The sequence below is a fragment of the Perissodus microlepis genome, chromosome 6, assembly GCF_051167445.1.
Source record: "Perissodus microlepis isolate ML-2025 ecotype Zambia chromosome 6, ASM5116744v1, whole genome shotgun sequence".
Classification (NCBI taxonomy): Eukaryota; Metazoa; Chordata; class Actinopteri; order Cichliformes; family Cichlidae; genus Perissodus; species Perissodus microlepis.
The window spans coordinates 14690289-14710231 of NC_140466.1; the positions used below are offsets into that span (position 1 = coordinate 14690289).

Consider the following 19943-nt stretch of genomic DNA (forward strand, 5'->3'; position numbering starts at 1 on the left):
ATTTGCATGGTTCGCTAACTGAGAAGATCTATATGATTTTCTTGGGTGTTGTTGTTGGTCTCATAAATCATCCTATCTCCAAACTCTTTTAAAATATGTGCTTAACAAAACCTTCTAGCCGACTAGAGTCCAGAAAGCTGTGGTTTTTTTTTAGCAGTTTTGACAATCACCCCTTTGTGGTTGTATACCTCCACCAATCAGTAAAGTTGGAAAAGTTGGATCCTTTATTCAGATTTGGACAAATGTGAAATATCGTGACAATGGAAGTAATCACTTGAAATGAAGGGAACTGGTCTTCTTTTTGGTTTATGAAGGCATTTCACCTCTTGTCCAAGAGGATTTTTTCAGCTCTGAAAACTAATGGGGAGTGCCAGATATTTAACCTGTAGTGGGGCTGTCCCCTTGGAAACAACCCCACCACATCCCAATAATAGTTGACCCACCCTGGGGTAGTATCATCCAACACCTTCATGACCCCAAAATAAATCCAGTTGCCTTTATTTCAAGCCATTAAGACTACCATGAACTAGATGCCTAAGAACCTACGCAGACCTGTCACAATCAACCTACTTCTGTTTCTGAGTTTGGCATTGAATAATGATCAGGCATCATATCATCATTTTATCATAACAAGTATGGCCAAAATTTTGTTTATTATGGTCAGAGTGACCTTGACTTTTGCTCACCCTATTAAGACTACTTCATGTGAACGTTAAAGTTAGCCACATTTAAAACGCCAATTCCCATAAGAAATGGAACAGGGAATAAGAAAAGAAAGAAAGAAAGAAAGAGATGGAAAAGGGTTTTATTTGAACATGAGGACTTGTCGGCCAGAGATTGCTTTGTCTTGCATGACTGAACATGAGCCTCTGCCTCACACACGGTTTGTGTATGCCTGCGTGTGCCTTGAATTTAATGGCTGTAATGTGCAGGTGAGGCTGTGTGTACTGATACGTCGCATCTTTGCAATTTCAGTGTATGAGTTGTGTTTATGTGTTTGTTTGGGTGCTGGGGGTGGTGCGTGTATATGTTGTATGGGTATGTGTGAGTTTGCTCGGGGCATTGTGCCTCCAGTGAAGGGTGAAGTGGTCCATCAGCGCTTTCTCCGTGGTCTGTCAGTGCAGATGGAGAAGGCACACTAAGCCAGTGTTGCTGAACTGTAGCTTGTCTGACTACGCAGACGAAAAGATGAGAACAGCCTCTCTCACACTCACACACACACACACACTGACAAACACACACACAGAGCTAACACTACATATATCAGCTTTTGCCTAATCTCCCTACATACCATCTCTAATCTGCAAAGGGCAGACTGCTACAGCATGTTTAAAGGATCATGCAGACAGCTGTCTCCATGTTTCCTGCTTCCCTATAGACCGATGCCTTGTTCGAGTGTTACTGTGACTCGTATTCCATATGTAAAATATGTTGCATGTCTTGTGGGATGATGTGTGTTCACAGAGTTAAATGCCAAAAGCGTTATACCTCAGCCATAAATGTATCCAGATCCATCAGATTTCCATCAGATTTGACAATAAATTTAAACATACCTTAGCGTATGCAGAACAAAATGACCATTTATAAATTCAAGAGGCCAGTTTTTGTGATGCCAAAATGGCTAGGATGGTCAATTCTCTAGAAATTCGAATCTGCGTGAAAACTAGTGATTCACAACTTCACCTCTCCGAGTGTAAAATGCATCTGCAGTTTTGAACTTCAATAAACATTATTTAGTTTCAGATATAAAAGGTCTACCCCTGTATTTTAGAGTAGAAAATATGCCTGCTTGGCATATTGGATTTCTGTTTTATAAAGATTTTGTGACTGTGCAGATGCTTGGTCAGTGTACTCTCCATCTTTCAATTTTTCTGCTCATATAATTCATTTTTTTCAACATTGCACCCAATTTCAATGCTTTCTAAAAAGATTCAGTGTACCTGGCTGACTCTTTAATTAACCCTGCTCCCTCTCTCGGAAGCTAGCGTCCTTAATCTATATCACATTCACCGAAGTGAAAAGTTCAGCACTCTGCAGTATAACTCTGCTACCTACAGACGGCAAACTCCCTCTGGAGGACTTGACCACAGCAAAATTATTGTGCTGTTTCATCAAAGTTTAAAAAACTGTTATTAGGCTCACAGCAACAAGAGCAGGTCCAGTACTTGTATTTTATCACAGCTTCAAGGGAAAACAGAATAGAACAAACCGTGCTATCTGTAACTCTAAGAGTTATCATTGAACGCTATACAAAAATGAAACGTTACAAGAGCCAAACAAGGCACAAACCAACTGCAATTTTCCTGGCCACAAAGGCACAAAAGCAATAGGTGGATAAGTACATGTAGCTATTCTTGGCATGTCTATGAAAACACGTTTGTTAAAACAGAAAGAAACACCAGAGATGTCCCTCTTTCAGCATGAAGAGAGCTTATACGAGTGAAAGAGCAGCCAGTCACGGTTAACCTCATTTATACACAGCAATGCATAATTTAACTCAGTGTAACTAATTAGTGGACATAACAGGATAAATGGTTATGTCTTTTGTCTTTATGAATTCTTTTTTAAAGCACTGTTATATGTGAGCACCTTGGTCCTCATGATTTCCTTGATAGCAGAGTCAAACTCCACAGAGTTGTTGTAGTCCACTGTCATGACGTGAGGTCGGCCAACGTACTGCTCTGCGTACGGGTGCTGGGAGAATACCTATAGAAAACAAATGCAGTGTACACAGTGACAGCTCTATAAATAAATATTTTGCAAATAAATAACATCTCTCCACAAAGACAACACTTAGCTGCAGAAAAGTCAGTTTGTCTTTATCAAATGAACACTGTCAATCATTATTTTGTACAAAGACACATAAAAATAGTTATACTGTGTCCATTAGTGTGGCAAAAATGCAGTCTGGATCTAATGTTTGAGCCACTGCTTTAATGAATCTGTTGGCAGCATGACTGATTGTGGGAAGATATACAAATAATGAACCTACCTCTCTAGATGTGGGCTTGCCTCGGAAAAACTCGTGATTTAGTGAGCTGTGGGGTGGGTTGAACTTGGGCTGGAGGAAAATGCAACCATTGGCTATAGCTTCAAGAGGGGCCGGGCCCTCGTATGGGAAACCAAAACCAATGAAGAGCTAGGAGAAAAAAGAAAGATAATTCAGGGATGTAATTTAGTGATTGTGAAATTTAAAAGCAGAAGAATTTAGTTTAGAAGTTAGAAAAGCAGAAGAAAAGTTTGTAAACACTCTGTTCATTAAACAGTGGTGACAATAACCACAAAGTTCATGCCTTGGCCTTCCGCAATAATTGCTGCAGCTCGTGCTGGGGCAGCAGGCCATGGTTCTTCACAAAGGCTGGGACCTCTGGAGGTCTCTGGGTCTCATAGTAGACTGTGCCGTGGACTTCCATGTATCTATGGAGAATCTGGAGGAAACTCTCTTTACCCTGCTGGAAGAAGATGGTTTGGTGAGACTGATGAACTGCGATGACATATAGATGGGTCGTATAGAAGAAAGAGTGTGTAATAGGAAGAACACCATAAATACATTTTTTTTTTAAAAATGGTGACCTATCTTTTTTCTTATAATAATAAATATATAGTTAGAGTGTGGGACAGTCACATTAAATTTAGCTGAAGTTTGATATAATGAGGTCAAAATCCGTACTAGTAATCTTTCAAAGACAAAAGCTCAGGCTTCAGACTTCTTTAAATGCTCCATTTCAGGCAGTTTTTTCTCTAATCTTGGCTCTGTATGATGTCGGTCAGTGCATCTGTTCCAAATAACTAAGGCGCACAGCTCTGGCTGTAAACACAGAAGCCCCAGAAGAAAGCTGGATTGAAGGAGGGACTGTAAAGGGAGCTAAAAAGGCTTCCAGGTACCAGTTTAGCTCACTGGTTGAGCAGGTGACCATATGCCACATAAGTGAAATGCAGCAGCCCGGGTTTCAGTCAAACCTGCAGGCCTTTGGTGTGAGTCTTTCCCAGCTCCCAACCTTTCTGTCAAATCTGCTTTTTTTCCACCTGTCTTGAGCCAAGACTACTTGGATCATCCATCAATGGAGGAAAAAGAAGATAGGAGGTAAAATTTGTGATCCATGTTTTGCTCAGGCAGCTTTATTTACGTCTCTGAAACAGATCCAGTTCGGTGACATCTACGTATATCTTGTACAGAATCCCTCACCTTACACTGATGCCAGGATGAACGCTTTAAGAGTACAAACAGCTACATGTATTTTCGATCTGAATGGGTGAATAATGCCACTGTGTGAAAGGTGAAGAACAAGAAATAGTTCATTGTTAAAGCAAAAGTGCTATATAGTGCGTTTTGGTGACTTTTACAGTGTAGGGCTAGAAAACGTCTGTCTGTCACACTAATATTGTATCATAAGTGTAAAGCTGTGCGAATATTTTTCCAATGTCAGGTAAATCATTTCTACAGTTTAAATGAGCCATCCGATAGCACAACAACAATGCAGCATTTTGGCTAAATTAAACTGAAAAACGTTCAAAGGATGGATGAAGGACAAAGACCACAGTACTGTTTTTGCCCGCCAGGTGGGCGTGTCCCAGTAGCTCTTATGGGCTCTTTGATTTCCTACTTTTTCTACAGGGGTTAAAAGGTGCAGTCTAGTCCTTTTTTACTCAGTGAAACAAACACAGGGCTGTTAGTTTCATTTGGTTGAATTCTTACTTTCACCTATGAAAAATGCACCAATATACACACCGAATATTAACATGTAGAGGAAAATTGCCTTCTGTTTAACCAGCAATAATTTTTGAGTTCTGCACTCCACTCATCCTATTACCTGCTGTGAAGTTTTCTTCACCTTTAATTAATATCAACCTTGATGTGAGAAAGATGGTTGAATTTTGATGTGCAAAACAAAACAAAACAAATAAAAAAAAAGAAAAAGAAATGAACAATCCTTAATAAAAATAAAATAAAATGTCAGTAAACTCTGTGGAGAAACATCTGGCAGGCAGGTATTTATTTTGCTGCGCTGAGGCTTGGTTTTAAGCAGGATAAAGCATTGATTGTCCTTATTCACTTACTTACACTTACTTGTACATACTTCTCTCCTTTTTTAATCTAATAATATATACATTACATGCTGAGGGTGAGACAGCCAGAAGGGCAGTCAAGGTTCAGCAGAACGACTGGGAGAAAAAAACAGCTAGCATCAGTTAACAACCAAAATTTAATCATGTGAACGGTGCATAACCCCGACTAGAGTATTGACCGCCTGGCGTTAAGCAGCTTACGTTATCCCTCTGCTGTGGCCCCCCTCCCACGCACACAGAGCCATAATTGGAGGCTGTAGTAATCGATAGCTTCCTCTGTGAGGATTTTCCCAGCCAATTAGGAGATTAGCTCAAGCGCTAAGTGCAGCAGACAACGACAATGAATTAGCAGGAGAAACACAGCTGTGAAAGAGTGCAGATTCCATAACCTGCACTCTCGCTTTGTGACTATGTATGTACAAGCTAACCGTCTCAGCAGGGAATGGATTAGGAATGCTAATAAATATCTGTTGTGCTGGTTTTTTGTCCCTTACCTAAGATTTAAAAAAAGAAGTTTGTATGTATATATAATGTTGATTTCTGTGTGCACAGCAGGACAGAAAGATATGTTTTTTGTTTATAGTACTTTCATACAGATTTTTTTTCATATACAGCACCATGCATTTAAACAGTTAGCTGTATGCTGATGGAATTGTAAAGTCAGTGTTTTATTATTCAACTCTTTTGGTTCCTTAAATTAAATATTTCCATAGTACTATGGAACTATTAGAACTATTTAATGTTATCTTACATAACTTTAACTGTAGTTTCCAAAACTTCATGACAACTATACAGGGGGTGAATTTTCAAACTCATTAGCTTTAATTGTATTGAGGTTTAAAGTTGCAGCAAGACTGTTTTGCCTTGTTCAGCATTCTGTTGTTCTCCACGGGGTGGGAAGCTGCGCCGTACAAGTACAATATGTTTTAGACCAATTCTTCGAGAGCCAAAATTAGCATCCCCTTCCTCTCCAGTACCACAGTGAATAATGGATGCACCAAGCTAACCAGCAGAGAAATGACATGCAGCAGCATGACCGGTCAGGAGTCGCACCTGTCTCTCATGTTGTATGCATCCTAACAAAGTTTGTCTATTCCTAGACATGAAAACGATGCAACATTACTCTCTTTTTTTTTTTTTACTCTCCTGCACAAGTGTAGGATGTGAGATGAATATAAATTGGTAAAAGTAACACGTTCTTACCTGAAGCTAATGAACACCCATCCGGTGACAAGGTCCCCCACAAGGGAAAAAAAAAGAGTGACACAAAGAGAGTAAAGTAAATTGAGGCAGAATTGTAGCCAAACAAGGCTGCAATAATTGGTAGAAACAGCTATGTGTTACATTTACTTCCTTCCTCATCAAACTGTTGCAGACTGTGCATTCATAACTGCCTTTAAGCCCATCTCTCTCACAGCCAACAACCATAAACTAATCTGGGGACTTGTGTGGGCAGACAGTAGAAAGAAATGGCAGCAAACAATGTTTTAAAAATCCTTTTAAAAATGCAGACAACTTTTTCTCAGCTACATTGAGCATATGAACAAGCAGACAGTTTTGGAGAGGAAAATTGCCTGTAAATTGAAGCTATACAGTTGTGTATAAAGAGCCCTAAGAAGCAAACTAATGGTGCAAGCAGCTTGGTGCCTTTCTTCTGTTAACATTTCAGTCGATGGTTTAAAGATTGTGTCTGCATACATGCAGGCTGAAAGACAACTGGGATGTAGTGACAATCTTTCTGCATATACAATGCAACTATTGTGCACTGCAGTATCTCTGGCAGCCTCACATTTTGTTTCTGCAATGTGAGTATGACCCCAAAATACACAACTACAACCATGAAGAACAAGCTTGAGTGGCTAACAGAAGTCTCCAACAGATGTTATGCATCCTTTGAGCAATGATGTAAAAAACAAACTAACAAAAGCACGCAGTCTGAGACTGCAACGAGACATACAATCAACGGAGGCAGCCTTACTCCACAAAAAAAGTTCTCCAAGATGCTGAGAACAATCCATCTGCTATAAAAGTACCACAAAAAATTTGTAGAAACCACACCTACTGTATAAGAGAAGTAGTGCTGTAAAGTTAAAGGTTACTTACACCGTTTTTTTCTCTTTAGTGCACAATGTATGGAGTTAATCTATAAAAAATTCATGATCCTCATTTTACTCTTAGTGTATACAATATGAGATGTTTATGAGCTTATTAAGTGTATTGTACAGGTGTAAACATGTATGTATGTACCTACAAGAATATGCTTGGATACATTATATCATATCTACTGATAATTCTAACAGTATTACATGTTATTTTATTATTATAAAAACTAGGCCTCCAAATAATTACTTGTCTGTAGCTTGTGAATTTTGTGTGTAACCGCTAATGACTCCATCATTAGCGGTTACACACAAAATTCACTAAAGTTACACTGACTGACTACCATCTGTGTGTGTAAATTGTTGTCTGTACCTTCCACATGCTGGCTTCTTTCCCATACACTACAGCCATGTTGTTGACTTTGTTCTGTTGGATGCTCCTCTTCTCCGTCTCATTCAGCTCCTCCGAAACAAAGCCCATGAATGAGTTGTCTGGTGTGTGAGCTGAATGTATTTGTGTGTGTGAGTATTTGTGAGCAGCACAGAAAGGTAGGATGTTAGCAGATGGAGAGAAAACAAAAGACAAAGAGAAAAAGAGAGATAGGAAGAAAGTTAGTGAGTAAGTAAGTGAACGAGACAGGAAAAAGTACTTTATTTTTGAAGGGTTTAGTCAGCATGTGTATGGACTCTCTAAGCATTATTAATAGCGATTGTCATAAAGCCAGCTGCTGTTAATGGTAATTGTCTGAGCTGTTTAGTATGGGAATATATGTAATATTTTTTTAAGTACTCGCTGTGAGTTCAGGTATTTCTGATGATCACAACCACCCACGTTCAATCCACGGTTCCAAAGCTACGAGCTCTTATAAAATCATTTTTTTTAGCACAGGACATTTTTATGCACTGAAGAACTCTAATAATTGGCCAGTAATGCTGCTCTCTCACAAGCGTTGCTAGAGGTTGAATCTGTCATTATAACTTTGGACAGTGTGAAACGTGGCCGTCCACAGTGGGCCACATATTGATGATATAATGACAATGATCTTACAGACGAGTGCCAGCTGTAGCTAAACAGGTACGACACTGCAGAGAGTTGAACTGTGGAAGCAGAACAGAGCTGATTCTCAGTGTTTCAGTCAGAAAGTGACGAGACAGGCGGCAAGGAGAGCTTTGAAAAAGCAGATCAGACATATTGTGTAGCATATAAGAGAACCGGAAAAACTGGAGATAACGCTCCGAAACAACTTGAAGGGATGCTAGAAGCTGCTGTTGCTGAAAATAGCCGTGTTAAACACATTGCTCCAAATTAAAATGAACAAGCAGTCAGACCTGTCAGAAAAGTGAAAACACTGAAATGGAGTCATTTTATTATATTTAGAATGAATGTCAACTATTGACAGGCCTTTGAATGTGTGTCTGTGCATGTATGCATGCAAGCTGGAGGTACATAAACACCAATTCTCAAGCTGATGGTGTATTCTACATATGATATAAAAGTTAATAATAATAATAAATAATAATAATAATAATAATAATAATAATAATAATAATAATATTAAAAATAATATAGTACATACGGAACATAGTCATGTACTGCCTTGCATTGAGGTTCCAGTAGCCCCAGTTGGTCCGGTAGCCATGCAGAGTTGCATACTCCTCGTGATTATAAGCAGGCTCCGTGCCAAAGGTGTCAATCACTCGAATATGACACCTGCAAAAAAATGACACACTCAGTTCATGTGTAATCCTGTACTACATTATTAAAAAACCCCACAAAAAATAATTAAAATGTCAGTATATTTTACTTCAAATGGTCCATGAGTTGTTGGCGGCTGTTAATATGTGCCTCTTTGTCATTTCAAGTCAGTAAATTTCTGAATTTGCTTTAACCATTATTTAATTTGTAACATAACGTTTTCTAATGTGAAGCAGGATAGCAGGAGGATTTCTTGTCTGATCTTGGTGATGTCTGATTAGTGTGAGCTCTGGATCATTTGTAGTATCCAGACTGAAGTTTGTTGGTGAATACGTCACGAGTCGTTCTGGTTTTCCATCTTTGACAAAAGTCTTACTGGCACTAGCTGACAGCCATAGATGAGCAATCAAAAGTTTACACACGAAATCACCTGGATTGCCTAGCTAAAGCTACTTTTGGCTGCTCGCTTGCCACAAGGGGTCAGCAGAGTGGGTAGTGTCGCATGTTTGATTTAGTAGTTTTTACACCAGATGCCCTTTGTGATGCAACCCAAAAGGGGATTTGCATCTCCAGCTGGAATCAAACCAGCAACCTTTCACTTGCCAAGTAAATGTGGTAACAGTTACACCACTGGAGGCACTAATTGCAGTGTCTAACTAAAAAAATATAAAATATATTAACCCAATTCTAAAGGGTTCTATAGACCGTACTTCATGTTCAATACATGTACAATTATATATTTAAATGAATTTGTGCAGCAGGTCATTCAGGTGGAATGCCACATTAGAGTACAAGGCCATCAGGTTTCTCAAAAGTGAAAGGAGAAAAACAAGAAGCTGCCACTGGAGAAGCAGATAAATAACCAAAATAACATAAGCAACCAGCAGTGTGGCAAGTTTGACATAAAAATGACAAAAAAACAATTTTTAGAGGTCGGAGGTGCGATGAGCTGCTGATAGAGTTTCCAGGTGGATGCTTCGTGGCAAAGCAGTGAAGCATAACTGAGGTTCATAACAGAATCATTCACCACAGACAGACGCGCATGCAGACGCAGAGCTCACTGTGCCCTTGTTTGCGACTGTGTTAAATCTGGCCAGTATGTGGACTCAGGGGGGATTAGAGAGAGCTAAAGGAGCAGAGTCCACTTCCTCAGATCTGAGTCTTTCCTGGCAGATAACCGCGTGTCTGAGTGTGTAAAAGAGACAGATATGGGGTAATAAAAACATTCTGCATCTGGAGAGCAATTAGAAGGCAAATATTACATCAGTAAAAAAAAAAAAAAGCTAAACTATTTCCAGGCACGTGACTCTTCTTGTAGCCGTAATAATAATAATAATGGATTGCATTTATATAGCGCTTTTCGGGGCCCTGAAAGCGCTTTACAATTCCACTATTCATTCACTCCCACATTCACACACTGGTGGAGGCAAGCTACAGTTGTAGCCACAGCTGCCCTGGGGCAGACTGACAGAAGCGAGGCTGCCATATCGCGCCATCGGCCCTTCTGGCCATCACCAGTAGGCGGTAGGTGAAGTGTCTTGCCCAAGGACACAACGACAGAGACTGTCCGAGCTGGGGCTCAAACCGGCAACCTTCCGGTTACAAGGCGAACTACAGGTAGGATGTTAGCGGTTTATTTTTGAATATCAATGGTTATTTGTAGAAAATGTAATTTAATGTATAGGTGGTTACTTTGGCAGTACAAGACAAACTGCCAACTCTTTGAGCCACGATCGTTACACATGTAACGATTTTCAGATGCCAGCATTTGTGCATTACGATTTTATTTCAGCTTCGGTTTAGCTTTGTGATCTTATTTGCTTTTCAGAAACTGCAACAAGTTTGTGTCTGCAGTAAAACCCAGCCTGCCAGCTCCTTTCATTTGGCCATTGCCTTTCACATCTTAGCAGCCCCTTGACAGGCAGATGCTCTCCGACGCAGCAGTGAAGCAAACCGTTCACGTTTTATGTTAGAGGTTAGGTTTTTTTTTTCTACTTAAGCTGTTTACAGTGCAGAAATTGGTTTCTCTGGCTCTCCCATGATGGATATGTGTTGAACATTGGTGTAAATAGCGTGTTAAAAAACCACTTATTTGCTGTCTGGAAAGCCTTCACCATAGCCTGATAGCTTTTGAACACCAACTGGATAAAATCTCACGTTTTCTACATTTGTTTAGATTATTGCCTCATTTTGCAAGAAATTCAGCTATTGTTAACAATTTTTTTGTGCAATGCACTTACATAAATGTGTTAAACAAATAAGTTAGAAATGCAGGCTTTAAAGCTTAGAATCTGACTTCCTGCAACTGTGTTTTGGTAGAATACCTAGATGTCTCTTTCGCTCTTTTCTTTCCTTTTTTTTGCATTTACACAATTTCAGAAGCTTCAGTATTGACAGCATGAAAAATATTCCCCTCTGGGCATTTTATTCTTTTTACAGACAAGGTGACACCCCAATCGTGTTTGACAATTCTCAGATATTTCTGCCAGCTACTGCAGCATCCAAGAGGCCAACCAATAAAGTGACAAAGTAACCTGGAGAGTAACGTATCAGCAAGAAAACAAATAAATAAACAAGAAACGACAAGCAGCGGCACATTGTTCATTCAAAGTTCTGAGGATGAAATTTTGCAGAAACTGTTGTGCTTCTATTTGTAAGTATATCCGAAAGCTGATAATGAATTATTAATAACGAATGTTACTTTCACTCGTCTCTACCCCGTCTTCCTGCATCCCTCACTCCAACCTGCGGCATCACATATCGACCACTCTGAAATGGTGAAAATGTTTCTGCCACCAGATAAGAAGTCCCAAAGGGAGGGAAAAAGTGGAAGAAGAGGGGGTAAGCGTAGGAGTAGCTGAGCTGAATATCTATTGGGAGATCAGAGCACCGGGCTAATCTGGGTTAAACGGTTGCTCAGCGAGACTCGCCAGTCATCTGGGGTGAGGCGAATATGGCAGCATGGTTCATTTTCACCTGCAGTCTTGTGGTGTAAATGTGATGTGGGATTATAAGAAACTGGGCATCAGTGGACAACACCACCAACATTTAATAATGAATAGTGCAAGCATTAATTCAAGAGCAACACGTTCTACTGAGTGACTCATTTTTATGTTTGAAATATGGATATACTCAAACCCATAATAATCTGAATTAAATCACCAGACTAATGCGATACAATAGTAATTAGGAAAACAACATGTTCTCCGAGTTGTTCCGAAGATATGTTGCTGTGTCGCAGATGTAATGAGCTACCTCAAGATGCTCTATGTCTTTTTTAATTTTTTTTTTTAATAAAATGATGAATACATCTGTGCTTTGTTTGTGTAATCACAGTGCCATTTTCCCTGCTAAAGCTTAGACCTCACGTGCTGCTCACCACATGCCTCCTGCTCATGCAAGGTGTAATAGTGAAAAAGCGTCAGACTGCAACGGGGGCTCTCCACAGCTCTGTGAATGTAACTAGTTGTTAGAGGTCAGCTGTTACCCAAGATGAACTACTCATTGCAAAGTACCTAAGAAACAGTTTCTGTGTCCTGTGTAACCCTGCGATAATCATTCTCCTTCTTGTGTTTGGTTGCACTTCTTACGTTAAGGTTGGGCTCAGTTACACTCGTCCACAGATTTTTCAAACAGAGAAGCAGAGATTTGTTACCCAGCTGGCGACCAGCACACAGTTGGTCGCTCACTGACCAACTTCAGTACACCAACAATCAACAGTGAGAAATACAAACTACAAAATATTGCTTAAATGCATCTCTCTGAAACCAGTGAGCTGCAGAGTTATTCACTAATTCCACCCATTTACTGCAATCAACCCAGAAGCCTCTGCCCACTTTCATCCCAGTTGTTTCCTTTGTTTGTTGAGCTGTCGATATTAAATTTTAATAAAACAGAATGACGTGTCTAAAACACAACTTATTGATTTTAGATATAATTGCTATGTTTTTTTTCTTGTTGTGATTACAACAATTCTGAAATTTGATGAAATCTTTGAACATTCATTTACTTGGTTAATCTACTACACATTTCAGACAAAAAAAATCACAACTGTTGACTTCATCTACAGTATTATGTATGTATGCATAGGGCACAAATACTGCCCACCCTTATTATAACTGAAACTACAGCGCTGACAGTTGCCCATCACTGCCTTTTAAGGAGATTTGTATAAATGAATAGTGATAGAAATTTTCTTGCACCTCAGCAAAGATAGGTAGCACATAATCAGTAGGATTACTAATTGCTCTTTCTGCTTGTATTAGCATTAACAAAATGGCTCTCTAAAAAGTGCAGGGATTTTAGCAATACCTCCTCATCGACATGCTAACTGCGCTGTATAACACGCACACGCACACGTACACGTACTGGTGGTTTCCTTCAGTTTTAGCAACAATACTTTGTTATTTGTGTTTTGTTGCAGGCCTCACCCTTGATATCTGCTCCGACCTTGCTCCGTCAAAGCAGTGAATTCATCATGCAGAGGAAATCAATGATGCTGGTCCTATTATCAGATGAGATGGTTTGGATATTATCTTTATCAACTTTCACCAACTTTAACGGCACATGTGCACTGATATACCCTCGAATGTGCACGAGTTCGCACACAGGAGTACGCGTGATTCCAAACAGCACGCCGGACTGGACAGCACCGTCTTGTTCGGGCATAATTAATGACTGTGGATGTTGGTGGGAACATATAACAAAAGTAATTAAAGGGAGTTGAAGGGTCCCAAAGCACAGAGCACTTGATTAATGATTCCTTTCAGTGCAAGAGACTCAACTAGACCAGACAAGGTGAGAGAGATAGAACGAGATAGAGAGGGGGAGAGAGCGAGAGCGGGGCGGAGAGATCAGGACGGAGTTAGAAAAGGGGGTGGGAGGTAGGTGTTATTGACCTATCCTGCACCTCTGGGGACTGCTGGGTTAATATTAAGCATGAAGCACTGATCCACTAAGCTCAGCTCTCTGGCTTTACAGCAGTATAAATTAATGGCATATGCTAGATATCATTTACCTGAATGCAAATTTGATTGCATTCTTGAGAGCTGCGTGTTAATATGGATCCACATGGGACTTAATATCGTCTGTTCACTCCTCTTCATACATTTTAAATCACTAAAGTGTATCCTCTCGTGAAAGTGAAGATAGATGTTCCTGCTTCTGTGCCTGTATTGCTGGAACATTTGGATAATTCTTTCACCGCAGCCTCCTGGGCACACAAAAGACTGTCTCCTACAAACACTAAAAGCCACATCCTGTTAGTGGAGGCAGAAATCAAGACTCCACACGGTAATGACGGAGTGAAGAACTGCTGACCTCAGCAAGCAATTAGGTGCTGACTGTCTGTCGGGTGGAAATGCGGGGTTTTGTGTGTACGAGACAACTCACGAGAAGGGAGACAAATGGTGAGACAGCGGGAGAGAGACGAAAAAAGGTTGTGTGCTGGGAAAATGGCTCCCCGGCCCACCACTAATCCATTTCTCTCACCCATAATTGGATTTTAAAAATACATGGAGCGGCCCTTTATATGTGGTGCCAGGTTGACTGCAGGTAACTTCTACTCCTCCGTTTTGTGGTATCTTTCTCTCTCCGTTCCGTGCTCCATCTGCACGCACCATCGCCGTTTTATCTCGTCCTTATTCTCATCTCCTACTGTTTCACTTTCAGTTGGCCTCCTACTCACACATGCCCTCTCCATCTTTTATCTTTCTTTGCTGCTTCTTTATGCTGGAAGCCAAAACAAGGAAAGCAAAATGTCAATTGCCGTTATCACATGCAGGGGTCAGACAAATGCCAGTTTAGTGGACCAGAAAAAATGATAGTGGGACAGAGGGTAGTGACTGCAAGCTGTTTTTAAGGAGCTGGAGAGGACAAGGCAAAAGTTAGACTTTCAGTCTTGCTTGTTTCTGAGGCAACAACATGAAAGTCCTCTGAAGATAATGTGGCTTCATATTGCTGTGCTCTGCAGGAATGTGTAGCTAAGTTTCTTTTCTTCCTCTCCTTCTTCTTTAGTTTTTTTTTTCAAATGCACTGTGGTACTTTAAATTCCTGTTTTGGGTATTTCTTTATGTTTTGTTGCCACGGTCTCATAACTGTCATGGCCTAGTTTTCCAAGTTGTTGAATGTTTGTAACAATGCCAAAAGCCATTAGCACAATTCTTTAACAGCTCAAAAATAACCCCTCTTCCTCTCTCTTCTTCTTTTCATGTTTAATCACCTCTTAACCACTCAGCGAGTCTCTGAGTGCATTCAAACAGTAATAATAAGCTGCTGAAACAGGCTTTGACTGGAAATCGGTGCTCGGATGAACAGATTTTTATGTTCCTGTGGGGTAATTAGTACACGTATGCCAATGACAAGCTTTCAATTTTACATGCACCTCTACTACTGTACTACATGTGCTTTTCATTATTGCTGATGTGCAGGGTAATGGAGCATGACAGGTGATGCCGGTGCCGGCTTGTGAGTATGCATGTTGTGCATTCGACTGCACAGCAACATACAAACTCTAATGTGTTTGACATTTTGTGCACTTTGAGCCTGTTCTACCTGGAAGGGGATGCATGATTACAGGGACAGCAAGCGTGTTTTAAGTGTGTATGTAGGTGTTAGTGTGCGTCCCTGTGTGTCTGCAACTGTGTGTTTGCGTAACAGTGTGATTTTAACAAGCCAAATGACTTACAGTAAGACACGTATCCCTTATTACCAGCAATGATTAATCTATAAACACAGCCATTAAACTCACAGACAGGCACGCACGCACACACTCACTCCACTACACACAGATAAAGCAACACATATATAAAACAACGAAAAGCGAAGATACTCGATCTCAAAGGCACACGCACACACACACAACAATGCAGATCGACTAACTTGTGTTTCTTGAGTGAGAGCCCCATGTGTTGCTTCATCTGCTGCAGGCCATGGTAGTCTGTGTAGATGAGGTCAAAGGGCAATGGACCAGTGAGTGGGCAACTGCCTCTGCCTGGGGGCACGCCGAGGAACCTGCAACACAAACACAAAATACTCACTTTATACAAGCAGAAAAAAATGACAGACAGTCAAGACATGAGATTTACACTAAAAAAATCTCCCCAAGAGCGCAGGGGTTGAACTTAAGCTTGGATTCATGCATTCATTATTAACTCACACAAAACCATTTCACTTTGCTTTTGTTATACAATAAAAAGTGTAAGGCGAAGATAGTTTTAAAATGTCCTTGGACAAAAGCTGGGTGACTACAATGATGTCTATGCTTGTCCGGGAATGACATTCTCTTATCAGAGTTCACAATCTAATTCCCCGGAGTAACGCAAAAACAAATCTTCTATGAAAGCTGATTTTAAAGGTGTGTTTATTGATCAGATAGTACATTACAGGTGATGCTGGGTTCAATCAGAATTATGCAAGTGGGCACTGGGATGTTTTTTGTTTTTTTGGCAAAACATAATTCAAAACAAATAGGATGAAAAGCGCTGAATCTGTAATGACCTGGCTGAACTGTCCACAGAAGCACCATCAGCAATAACAACAGATGGTCAATGGTGATGATGTGTTGAGATTGTGTTGAGAATGCCAGGTTATGCTATACAATAAGCACTTATGTGTGTATGAACAATGATTGCTGTGGTGAAATCCAAACGTCAGCATGTCTGTCTGTTGATACATACACTCCTACTAGTTCCAAAAAGTCTATTTCAATTACAAGAAGACCTTCAAGGCACAAGCACAGGCACACGCAGGAGCACACACAGCACAAACCAAAGGAGAAAAGATGTTTTTTTTGCTGTTCACTGGAGTGTGACTTGTTTTCCATCCTTGTTTGACTCTGTTTCAACTCATTGATTGACTTAGAACCTCTCTGCTACTGTGCCAACAGACCTACTATTGGATATTTGACCTGTGAATGGTCTGCTTGCTCTTACTTAGGTCTTACTTCTGTGACAGATGAGGCCGAAGGCTAATGGAGGCTGTAATACAATTTGTACCCCCAGTGAATTTCATCTTGCTGTGCTAGTTTTACATCGGAGTCTCTCTGGCTACAGTACTTATCCAAAGGGTAATTTTATACTGTTGCAAAGCATGGCTTACAGGAGCTTTGCTGGCAGCTGCTAACTAAAATCAGAGGAGGGTGAAAACATACAGATAAAGAAGCTTGATGCAGTGACTGAATTAAAGGACAGTAAAGCAGAGAATGCAGCATGTGGCTGTTTCATACAGTATTGGAAAGGCTTGGAAGTGTTTAGTCTTTCATTTTGCAAATGAGAATCACATTATTCATCCATCCATTGATTCATCCACTGCTTACTGGGGTCTGATTCACAGGGGCAGCAGTCTAAGTGGGGCTTGGGGGACTTACAGAAGGATAGAGGTGGGGTAGGGAGATATTTAAAAGTCAAATAATGTCGAAAAGAAGTTCATATAAAAAAAAAGAGAAATATTTAAATTCTTGTAACTGAAATTCAGTTTCTTTTAGAATAGTAGACCTCACCACTGAAAAGTGATGATAACAACACCATAATAACCACAACGTAACAATATATGGCGACTTCCTTACAAAGCCACCGTGTTCTGGGTTCCATCATATGTTCAGCAATTGTATTACTCATGCACATGAGCAATACAACTGGGGTGCCTGGCACTTATCAATCCCAAAATATTTATCAATAAAGAGCAAACCTCTTTCCAAAGGATATCCTAAAACGTCAATGGGCTTTTTATTCACATTTCCAATATGTGAACAAAGAGCCAATAAGCCTGTTCATCTGTTAATCGGGCACAGAGATAAAAGCTGAAGTGGCACCATTCTGCAGTATTTTGATCTAGGAAATCATAATTTTCAGGTATTCATGCGCCAGAACACCACCTGAATGTAGGTGTGCGGATGTTAACTTGAAAGGAATGAAGGCCGGTGGTGCTGGCGGTGCTTACATTGGCCATATTCTGCAAATTAATTTCACACTGTGTGCATACAGTGTCATGCGATGTTATGATTTGATGATCAAAGAATGTGATTAAAGTTTTCAAAATGTTTAACTCCGATCTATTTAACTGGGATTCGTTGTGATATTTTTTTTTTTAGATTTTTCCCTCCTGTTTAATTGAGTACCAAAATATTCAATAGTCATTTTCTTTTCTTTTTTTTCCACCATTGTTTTTGCTGTTGTTGAACTTGTCCACTGGTTATTACCTCCACCAGGGAGATTACATTTTTGGTATCATTTGTGTGTGCATGCACACTTTATAGGGGGTGCAGAGTGGGGGTCATGTTTACTATCCATTAAGATTTGACTTGCATCCACAAAGATCTTCAGGGTCAATTTAATGATTAATGGTTGAATACAAACAAAAAAGCCTTATAACCCATAAACTATAATTCTTAAGTGTGCTTTGAATATTCAACATATGCAAAGTACTGTATAAAGATTTCTATGATCTCTTGATCTGAAGGTCAAAGTGATAATAACTGTATACAGAGCTATTTTCAAACTATGTTTCTTACTTCCATTGTTTGCATTGACACCATAAAGGCATATAGGGAATGAAACATGCAGATTCTAAATATCACACTACTCTTTACCACTGACCTCTTCTTTAAGGTCAAACAAGGTCAAACTTTCAAAAACTGTATTTTAAAATTACTACTTACTTTGGTTTAACAGCTTACATCCATTTATTACATTATATATATCATAATATATGTGAGAAAGTGCACATTGAGGGAGGTGAGAAAGGGTGTACATTACCGTAGTAACACAACTGAAATTCATATGAATAAAATTCAAGCAAAAGGAAAGAGACAGAAAATAAGGTGACGTGGGGTTGGGTGGGGCAGTGGGGGGTGGATTGTAATCCACCAGCTGAGAAAACAGCAGTATGGTAAAATACAATCAGCTCCTTGGCTCCTCATTTCCCAGCAGCCTGTTTCTTTTATTCTTTCCCTCTAATCCCTCTCCTTTGGCAGCTGTTCAACTATAGCATATTGGCCAAGAGAGAAAATGATTTAGTTCTTGAAATGGTATTTTTTAAATATATCTTTTGTTAGGAAACACTGAAGGACATTTCCACTGGTGATACCACAATGAATACCTGACCGAACGGTTGGTATATTTTTCTGAAACTCAGATGAATCAGATGTCCGTTACATTTGCCCTTTCAGCACCGCTATCAACACCATAAACTGTATGGTGCAACTCAATATCACTCAAGTACATGTGAATGTACTGCTTTTTTATGGAGCAACAGTGTTTAATACAGAGAACGTGAGGCTTGTGACAAAAATATTCAGGGGTGAAATAGCAATACACGTTGGGCCATTAGTTCAGTAAACTAAAACACCACAGCGCGTTGTTGTATGTGTAGTTGTTTTAAACTAAATGCTGTGCATTGTAGTTTAGTGTTGAATTTTTTCAAATTTAATACTAAACTACAATGCATCATTCAGATTCTTATAACTGTGGTGATTCTTCCTCAGGCTGAGATTGAGGAGATGTATTCATGATGTAAAGTGCTCACACAGGGATCACAACTCCTGCTCTTTTACACGTACACTACTCAGAGGTCAAGCATATGCATTGTCTGGACCTTCACACACATCAGGATGCCCAAAGGGAATTCAGTTATTAAAGACACATTTTTTTAAAAGAAAGACCAGCAAGTTACTGCAAATGTAATTAAACAACTAGTCCAACTATTCGTACTTCACTTCTCTCTTACACTGGACTATAGTGTTAAAGCTGTAAAATTGCATGCACACACATGGGAGCCTCCACACACGGACACACACAGAGGATGGCAGCGATCCCAGACACTATTCCAGTGCCATACAGGGCTTCACTGGAGTCCAATTACCCAGGGTCCTCTTGTCTCCTGGCTGGCATCAAGTCAACAAGCTCTTTGAATGAAGATATATACACACACACAAACACATGCGCACACACACATGCACTGAAATGACTGCGAGAGGATATTTAACTAAGAACGTTTCCATAGTAATATCTGTTTGTGACTCTGTACAGTTTTTTTATATTAATAAAATAAAATAAAGGCATCCTAATGAAAAATTGTCTGGCATT

General features: G+C 39.9%; 1 protein-coding gene across 1 annotated transcript in view; it reads right to left on the reverse strand.

The window, feature by feature from the left end:
* LOC146385308 (alpha-1,6-mannosylglycoprotein 6-beta-N-acetylglucosaminyltransferase B-like) overlaps window positions 1-19943 on the reverse strand; it is a 119916-nt gene that overhangs the window by 5984 nt on the left and 93989 nt on the right. The window contains exons 9-15 of the mRNA XM_084930967.1: window positions 15742-15873; window positions 8744-8877; window positions 7540-7670; window positions 6271-6276; window positions 3294-3452; window positions 2993-3139; window positions 2590-2706 (exon numbers count right to left, since the gene is read on the reverse strand). Coding sequence (XP_084787093.1) covers window positions 2590-2706; window positions 2993-3139; window positions 3294-3452; window positions 6271-6276; window positions 7540-7670; window positions 8744-8877; window positions 15742-15873 — 826 coding nt within the window. The remainder of the gene's footprint in view (window positions 1-2589; window positions 2707-2992; window positions 3140-3293; window positions 3453-6270; window positions 6277-7539; window positions 7671-8743; window positions 8878-15741; window positions 15874-19943) is intronic.